The 9,174-nt window shown below is 32.0% G+C and overlaps 1 protein-coding gene across 2 annotated transcripts; it reads left to right on the top strand.

Annotated features, from left to right (window-relative positions):
• Nucleotides 1-290: 290 nt before the first annotated feature.
• On the top strand, nt 291-6,126 carry LOC142638282 (cellulose synthase-like protein E6). 2 transcript variants are annotated; one of them, XM_075812309.1, is made up of 8 exons: nt 291-647; nt 2,839-3,157; nt 3,639-3,779; nt 3,861-3,992; nt 4,213-4,425; nt 4,524-4,748; nt 4,866-5,213; nt 5,494-6,126. In XM_075812309.1, the coding sequence occupies exons 1-8, from the start codon at nt 358-360 to the stop codon at nt 6,037-6,039; spliced, it is 2,214 nt and encodes a 737-aa protein (XP_075668424.1). In that variant the 5' UTR covers nt 291-357; the 3' UTR covers nt 6,040-6,126. The 2 variants fall into 2 exon arrangements, with proteins under 2 accessions (XP_075668424.1, XP_075668423.1); XM_075812308.1 differs by lacking the exon at nt 4,213-4,425 and having other exon boundaries at nt 292-647.
• The last annotated feature ends 3,048 nt before the right edge of the window (nt 6,127-9,174 follow it).

The raw sequence follows: 9,174 nt of genomic DNA on the forward strand, positions 1-9,174 counted from the left end.
ACAAAATTTGACATGTGTATTAAGAACATATAGAACATGCAACTCAACAGTTAAATTTTCAAATTATGTAGTAATATTTATTTTATTGAGTAAAACTGTCATCTTAAATTACCACTAATTTTATAACTAAACTTTTTCCTTATAATAATAATAATAATAATAATAATAATAGTTATGATAAATTATGAAGTAAATTTGAAAGTAAATTCTTATATCACTCCAGGACAAAAAATATCTTTTGTCTTTTTATAAGAAATATCATTGCATCAACTACAGAAATTGGTAGTCTTCCTTCCAAACTCCATTTCTCGTGAGACTACAAACACATACTCAAAAACACACACACACTCTCTCTCTATGGGAAAAGGAGGTGGTGGAGAAGACGCAGTTATGCTTCCATTGTTTGAGACAAAAGAAGCAAGATTTAGAGGTGCATATAAGGTGTTAGCCTTCACAGTATTTGTGGGTATATGTTTGATATGGGCTTACAGATTGACTCACATTCCAAGAGCTGGAGAGCAAGGAAGGTGGGCTTGGATTGGTATGTTCATGGCTGAGCTATGCTTCGGTTTGTACTGGATACTCACTCAGTCTTGTCGTTTTAAGGTTGTTTACAATCACCCTTTCAAGGAAAGACTCTCAAACAGGTTAGAGCACTCTCTCTCTCTCTCTCTCTCTCTCTCTCTCTCCCCCCCCCCCCCATACACTTAGGTGAGAACTGTAGCCATGAATACAGGGAAAGCTTCATCTTGATGCAACTTCCTACTTTATTTTTATTTTTTTTTTCCTTTTTTTTTTCTAGGCCTTTTTTTCATAATTTTCTTTAAGTTGGCAACCCATCATCTTGGTGACTAACTGATACAGTAAGTTTGTGTATATATATCTCTCTGAAACATGATTTTAATCTTAGTACAGTCTTGAGTTTTTTCCTTTTTTTTTTCATTGGTAGAAATCCTAAAAAATATATGGAAACAAAAAATAGTAATTATTTAGTTATCATGAAATATTCAGCTTGGGATCTCAAGGAGGACCGAGACCCATGTTAGGTGATTTTTGAAATGACTAAAAAAAATTTCTTTTTTTTTTTTTTTTTTTTTTTTTGTAAAATGACTGAAAATATATAAATAAAATATTGGCTGGAAACTCTTCTTATGATGCATTTGTGTTTTCAAATGGACTAAAAGTTTTGAAAAGTATCATGTGAACAATATTTTTATAAGATTTTCACAAAAAAATTTAATTACTTGTTTTTATTAGTTGTGATTGATTAAAAAGAAAAAGTAATTTAAAATACTGAATTTAAATTATAATCAATATAAAATATTTTAGAATTTATTACGAGGGTATTATTAAAATATTGTGTATATATTATTTCTAAAAAGGTTTACATTAAAAAAAAGAAACAATAGCAAAAACTTTTTTCTTTTTTTTTTCGAGAAGGCAATAGCGAAAACTTAAGGAAAATAAAGAGTTGAATTTTTTTAAAATGATTAGAAATTAGTCGATTACTACGCTAGATATGCAGCTTCCACGTAATCTAGAACATGGGGGAGGTACCACCTTTTTTGATAAAGTGGGGAGGGGCCACTTGGACTTATTACATGTCCAGTGGGAAAATAAAATTAAAGCTATTAATTCTATCAATTAATGAATAGCTATGCAATATTCAATTATAACCAATAGAATTTGTTTTCAAAGAACTGTAACTTGTCTTTTCGATAGCCCAAATTCTAGCATGAATGCTACCTAGTTTGTCTAGACTCATTATCTCCAACAGAAACCAAAGAACTGTAACTTGTCTTTTCGATAGCCCATATTCTAGCATGAATGCTACCTAGTTTGTCTCATAAATACTCATTAACTCCAACAGTCCAAATGGTGCAGGATCGAGAAAATCCTATACAAAATTTTTTTATACACGAAATTCAAGAAAGTTTTGGTTTATTTTTAAAATTTTTTCAACTGAAATTTTATTTTATTTTAATAAAAAATTATTACATCGCTTACTAATTAAATAAAATGTGAAAATTAAAATTTACTATTACTTACCATTGCATATTTAAAATAATAAGAGATGTTTAGTTAAAAAAGTATTAGAAGTAAACCAAATTTATTTATAAATGTAATTAATATGTGAATTTTAAATGTTCATAACCAAGATGTTATTTCGAATTCAATAAGCAAGTATTATTTTTGTTGAAGCACACAACCCTCAAACTCTTATATTTTTTTGTTAAAATTTATATAATAATTATTTATTAAATCTATTAATTTTAAATCCTTAAATCTAAATAGAATTTGAGGAGAAAAAAGTTTATCTTCAAACTGGTTTATAGAAAAATTCTTCCAACCCACTACTTGGAGATTGATTAAATTACCAACGAATAATTTTAGTCACAAAACCTATTTAATTAGTAATGTCACTTATTTAAATAACATATGCATATAAATTTATAAACTGTTATATAATGAATTGGAGGAGATTTCTCCCCAAAAAAATTATCCTTTTAATAAGCTTGGGAGGCCATGGTATGACCACTACCCGATATGGAATCATTTGTTATTAGTATTATTTAGGGATCACATATTGTCAAATGACTCAAATTAATGAATTTTATGATTTTATCCCAATAGAGTAGGAATCGCATATTGGATTCTTATTGATGCAGAGGGAAGAAAAAAAAAAAAAAGACCATTGTTTATGGTGGACTAATAATCTAATATGTTGTTAGATCAAATTCCTCCATCAATTTCCTACAACAAATTTTTTGGGGGTTAAATCAAAAAATTTAGTCTCATTTTTTTCCCTCTCAATTTATACTTTCTTTGCATTTACAGGTACAAAGACAAGTTACCAAGTGTTGACATTTTCGTGTGCACAGCAGACCCCAAGATGGAGCCACCAACTATGGTGATCAACACTGTTCTATCAACCATGTCCTACAATTATCCACCTGAGAAGTTGAGTGTTTATCTTTCTGATGATGGTGGGTCAGATTTGACATTCTATGCTCTCATCGAGGCCTCTAATTTCTCTAAGCATTGGATACCCTTTTGTAAAAAATTTAATGTCGAACCAAGATCCCCAGGTGCCTACTTCTCCCAACAAATTGACGTTCATGACATCAGATATGCCCAAGAATGGTTGGCTATCAAGGTAACTTCATGGCGGGTTTAGTTAGGCTAGGTTAATCAAATTAAAAGGTAAAAAAATTTCATTACCCTAATAGTTCCCTTATGTTGAATCATGACTAGCACATGTCATCTACAAATTATAGTCAGCTTCAAGGTTGATCAATTTTTCCTCAAAAAATTTCAAACCCACTATACATGATTCAAATAACCATCTAAATAGTCGCGTAACTTGTTTGGATGACTTAATTAATCTTATGTTAAAAAAAATGAATACTGATGGATGTTTGATTTGAATTATCATATAATACATTGGAGGAGATTTCAAAATGTGTTGCAATTTACTAGCAGCATGAGCCATGATATGTACACTGTACCCAGGCGTAAACCATTGCAAGAGGCATGAAGTGAACTAACTTATTGCATGATCCTTAACCTAGAATAGAATAATTGACTTTTCTTGATGACAAATCGACTGATGATCACATTTTTTATGTTTCTTAAAGAAACTATACAAAAAAATGGAAAGTCGGATTGATTCGGCTGTGGAAATGGGGGAGATTCCAAAAGAAATAAGGGACCAGCACAAGGGATTTTCAGAATGGAACTCCAAAGTAACAAAGCAAGATCATCAGTCAATTGTGAAGGTAACTCTTGTATTCGACCGAAAAATTTCATAATACACCCCTTTAAAAAATCACTTTATTTATTATCATTATTTTTTTAAGATTATAATTGATGGAAGGGATGAAACTGCGGTTGATATTTATGGAGGACGATCGCCAACGCTAGTGTACATGGCACGAGAAAAAAGACCCCAATGGCCTCACAACTTCAAAGCTGGAGCTATGAATGCACTGGTAAACTTTCAATTTTTTGTAACATGGTTGTGCATTCTCTCATAAGAACTTTACTTTCAAAATATGTTCTTTAATTTCTCTGCAACATAAAAATGTTGCTATGTGAAATGAGAAAAAGAATACAAATAAAAGTTTGTTTAGTTTGAAATATTTACTATTATGATCACCTAAGCATTTGTTTTTTCTAGTCTTTTGAAGACATTTTCTTTCAAATGTGTAGATAAGAGTGTCATCTGAGATAAGCAATGCCCCTTTTATCCTCAACTTGGACTGTGACATGTATGCAAATGATGCAGACATAATACGAGAGACACTATGTTTTTTCATGGATGAAAAGAAAGGCCATGAGATCTCTTTTGTGCAATTTCCACAAAATTATGACAATATTACCAAGAATGATATTTATGCATGTTCTATTTCGGTAACTAATAATGTGAGTAATCTATGACTATGCCTTTGTTTTCAGGAAGAGAAGCCTACTTTGATCCATTTGGTGAACTAATATACTATTATTCATGGCTAAATATGAAGGTTGAGCTTGCTGGTATAGGTGGATATGGTGCAGCCTTATATTGTGGCACTGGATGTCTCCATAGAAGAGAAAGCCTTTATGGTAAAGTATATTCTAAGGATTATGGAAGAGAATTGAATGTAGAAGCCAAAAAGAATGCAAATAAAACTGTTAATGAATTAGAAGAAGTTTCAATATCTCTTGCTACCTGTAGCTATGAGAAAGACACTCAGTGGGGGAAAAAGGTCTCTCTCTCTCTCTCTCTCTCTCTCTCTCTCTCTCTCTCTCTCTACTTGTGTGTGTGCACATACGCATGTGCATTTGGAACTTTTATCTTGAAAATTGTAATTATGAATTTGCAGATGGGAGTGATTTATGGGTGCCCGGTCGAAGATATTGTAACTGGCTTGGCTATCCAATGCAGGGGCTGGAAATCACTTTATTATAATCCACATAGAAAGGCCTTCTTGGGTGTTGCTCCAACTACCTTAGATGTAGTTCTTGTTCAACAAAAGAGGTGGTCTGAAGGCATGTTTCAGATATTTTTCTCCAAATATTGCCCTTTCACATATGGGCATGGCAAGATAAAATTGGGTGCCCAAATGGGATATTGTATGTATCTTTTATGGGCTCCAATTTCCTTCCCAACACTTTATTATGTGATTACTCCTCCTCTTTGCCTGTTTCATGGAATTTCCTTATTCCCCCAGGTTTATTTCTTTTACCTTTTTTTTTCTTTTCTAATAGTATAAATTAATGCATTGTTGACATCATAAAAACAAGATATATTCGTTGTGCACCTTCAATCGTCCTCTAATTATGGATTAAACACAAAAATTTTCATCTTATTAAGTTGGGTGTGTAGACAATTTATGCAACAAGTCAAGCAGAGCGAAGAGTGCATTCTTATGATGTTCCATGTTTCACAATATAAAGCTTATATATATATATATATATATATATATTGATTTCATGGCCTCATCTTTCCAGGTTGAAAGCATATGGTTCTGGCCCTTTGCCTATGTTTTTGTAGCCAGGAATGCTTGCAGCATAGTTGAGGCCCTGAGTTGTGGGGATACACTTAAAACTTGGTGGAACGGACAGCGAATCTGGTTGATCCGAAGAACTACTTCGTACTTTTTCGGGTTCATTGACACCATTAGTAGGCAATTAGGCCTATCAGAAACAACATTTGCTATCACAACTAAGGTGGTTACAGGAGATGTGTTGAAGAGGTATGAGGAAGAAGTCATAGAGTTTGGAAGCTCAACCATCATGGTTACGATTATAGCAGTGTTGGCATTATTGCACATCTTCAGCTTAATTGGGGGAATCAACAAGATTTTTCTTGATTTGGAGTTAATAAAGTTAGACCAATTGATCTTGCAGGTTGTTCTTAGCTTGCTACTTGTCATGATCAATATACCAGTGTACCAAGCACTCTTCATCCGCAATGATGAGGGTCATATACCATCCTCAGTTTTGTTCAAATCTGTTGTTTTAGTTTCACTAGCTTGTTTGATACCTATGATTTAGTAGCCATGCATTTGATGTACGATTATAGCAACATTGACATCACTACACCTCTTCAACTTAATTGGGGGAATCAATAAGGTTTTTCTTGATTTGGAGTTCATAAAGTTAGACCAATTGATCTTGCAGGTTGTTCTTAGCTTGCTACTTGTCATGATCAATATACCAGTGTACCAAGCACTCTTCATCCGCAATGATGAGGGTCATATACCATCCTCAGTTTTGTTCAAATCTGTTGTTTTAGTTTCACTAGCTTGTTTGATACCTATGATTTAGTAGCCATGCATTTGATGCACGATTATAGCAACATTGACATCACTACACCTCTTCAACTTAATTGGGGGAATCAATAAGGTTTTTCTTGATTTGGAGTTCATAACATTAGACCAATTAATCTCGCATGTTATTCTTAGCTTGCTACTTGTAATGATCAATATACTAGTGTACTATCCTCAGTTTTGTTCAAATCTATTGTTTTAGTTTCATTAGCTTGTTTGATGCCTATAATTAGTAGCCATGAGATATATAGGTCTTCCTTTTAAGATAAGGTCTTTGATTTAGCTACTGTTGAAGGCTAGGAGGAGATGGTCTAATTTATGCTTGGACAGCTCTATCATACACCACCCTTCTATTATATATATATATATATATATATTCTTTTTCTTTTTTTTTTTTTTGGGTTAAAATAAGTTTAAGTGAGAAGAGACTGCCCCATATCAGGGTCAGGGCAAGCTGCAGGTCTTAGAGAGGATTTATATTGGACTTATAAATCACCCACCAAGGAGGATTGCTGGCAGTAGAACTAGAAACTAGGCCTTTTATTTTGTAGAATATGGTAATTTCACCTTTTTTTTGTTAATATTAATCTGATCAAAAAATAATTAATTAGCATATTAAATTAACTTTATAATAAACATATTTTGGTCAAGAAAATTTACAACATTGAGGTGGTTTTTTGATAATACAAACACCTTTTTCTAATTAGGAATAATAATAAAAACACTTGAATGTGCTTTAGGGATGGGGTGATTTTGACATTACAGGTGATATTGACATTATGGGTGACATATGATTTGGTTCTTTCTTTAGAATAAAATATTTGTGATTAGTTCTTATCATCAAAGAAAATAAAAATGGCTAGATAACGATCAAAGCATCTCCAATAGATGCTTTATATCTATATTTTGAGCAAAAAGATCACTGTTCACACTCCAACAAATTCTCCATCTCCATTTTTTAAATTAGATTTGCTACAGTATTTCTCTACAAATATAGTTTTTACTATTCATACTTCAAATGTTTTTTTATTATAATAATCAAATATTGAATAAAAAATATTGGAAGACGTATAATTGTTAAAAATAGAATAAAAAATAAATAAATAATATTTAAATAAAATTAAAAAAAATGATAAAAAAACTATTGAAAAATATATTTAAAATAATAAGTGGATAAAAACTAAATATCACGATTTATTATCCAAACAGTGCCTACTGGAGATGCTCCCGTATAATTTATATCAATCATTGCACTAAAACCCCCAACCCAATAATGGTCCATTTCCACCTCTCCACCCGTGACTTTGGATCAATGGGGCCGTCTATTTGACTTTTCAATAAGCCAATCATATATATTAGACGGAAAAGGTTGTTTTATATCATATTATTTTAAATAATTAAAAATTATATATATTTCACACTATAATAATAAATGATGGGATAGAAATGGAAGGGGAGGGGATAGAGAACGATGAGAGTGTATAGAGTTTTTTTTTTCTTTTTGTTTTGGATAAAATACAATAGAGGTTTTGAATAATACCAAATACATCCAAGACTTTTAGAAAATGACCAATTTAATACTTAACATAAACGGTGTTAGTAACTGTCGTTACTCAAATCTGACCCCTCTCTGCTCTTTTCTTTTTTCCTAATCTCAGTATCTCAGCTTACTCTTTCTCTCTCAATTTTCTTTTTTACTTTGCTTATCCGAATTTCACCTAACACAACGGTTTTCTATGGGTTAATGGTGTTTGGGTTTACTGGATTTGGGTTTGGCCATTGTGGGTATTAGGAGTTTGATATTTGCTTGGGGGTTGATAGCAACTTTGTGGAGTTAGGACTTGGCTTGTGTAATTGGTTTTTACTGGGTCTCTTTGTAGAGAAGAAAGAGGGTTTGGTTTTTAAAGAGATTTTCCATTTGGTTTCTTGGCTGCCAAACGCTACCTAGAGATGTCACTTTTTTATTATTATTTTTTTATGGCTTTTCCTTTTGAATTTCTCAGATTTCTTGGCTGCCAAACGCTATATGGAGGAGATGTGACTTTTTCGATGGCTTTTCCTTTTGATTTTCTTAGATGTTCTCGGCTGCCAAACGTAAAGTAGCAAAGTAATTACCTTTTTTGTCAAAAATTATTTTAAGAAAAAGAACCAAGAAAAGCTTTGCTTCTATTGTTGATTTTAAGCAGAAAAAGGAGAAAAATTCAAAGAATGAATCTTTGGGACCATGAAAAGCTGTACAAAGATTTGTACAAGCAAAGAAAAAGAAAGTTGAGAGAGAGAGAGAGTTGGTGAGTTAGGAAAAAAAAAAAAAAAAAAAAAAGAGGGAGAGAGTAGATCTGAATTTCAATTTGGTTATATGAAAATATTGCTATTAACGGAAAACATTAACTTCGTTTGAGTAGAAGGATTAAATTGGTCATTTTATAAATGTCTTGGATATGTTTGGCATTACTCCAAACTTTAGGGCAGTTTATTAAATTTTACCTTTTTCTTTTTTACCAGTGAGAAAATGGTGATGTGGTAGAAAGAAGAATAGTTTAGTTTGTAGAACTAAACTAAACCACAAACTACCAAACATCTCAGCAAAAGAATATTACTACTACCAGACAAAAAGCATTTATGTCTTTTCAGTAGAGAAATGTCAGGTCCTCAATTATGGATTGAAACATTCTTGTCGGCTTAATCATTGTTATTAATACCGTTTCGGACCCCGTTTCGGTTTGTCCAGTGGAATGGAATATTTCGGTACCGGCCGATTTCGGCGTACCGTTTTAAGGTGTTTCGGGTTCCTAAAAATTAAATTATATATATTCTTGTAAAACATAAAATTGTCAATTCTAATAAATAAATAACTAAATTT

The sequence above is a fragment of the Castanea sativa genome, chromosome 6, assembly GCF_040712315.1.
Source record: "Castanea sativa cultivar Marrone di Chiusa Pesio chromosome 6, ASM4071231v1".
NCBI classification, from domain to species: domain Eukaryota; kingdom Viridiplantae; phylum Streptophyta; class Magnoliopsida; order Fagales; family Fagaceae; genus Castanea; species Castanea sativa.

Excerpts from the sequence above, each read along its gene's own strand:
- LOC142638282 (XM_075812309.1), top strand. The coding sequence starts at position 358 with ATGGGAAAAGGAGGTGGTGGAGAAGACGCAGTTATGCTTCCATTGTTT. Across the intron at positions 3,158-3,638 it reads AAGAATGGTTGGCTATCAAG|AAACTATACAAAAAAATGGA; the intron begins GTAACTTCATGG and ends TGTTTCTTAAAG. Across the intron at positions 4,426-4,523 it reads CTATTTCGGTAACTAATAAT|GTTGAGCTTGCTGGTATAGG; the intron begins GTGAGTAATCTA and ends CTAAATATGAAG.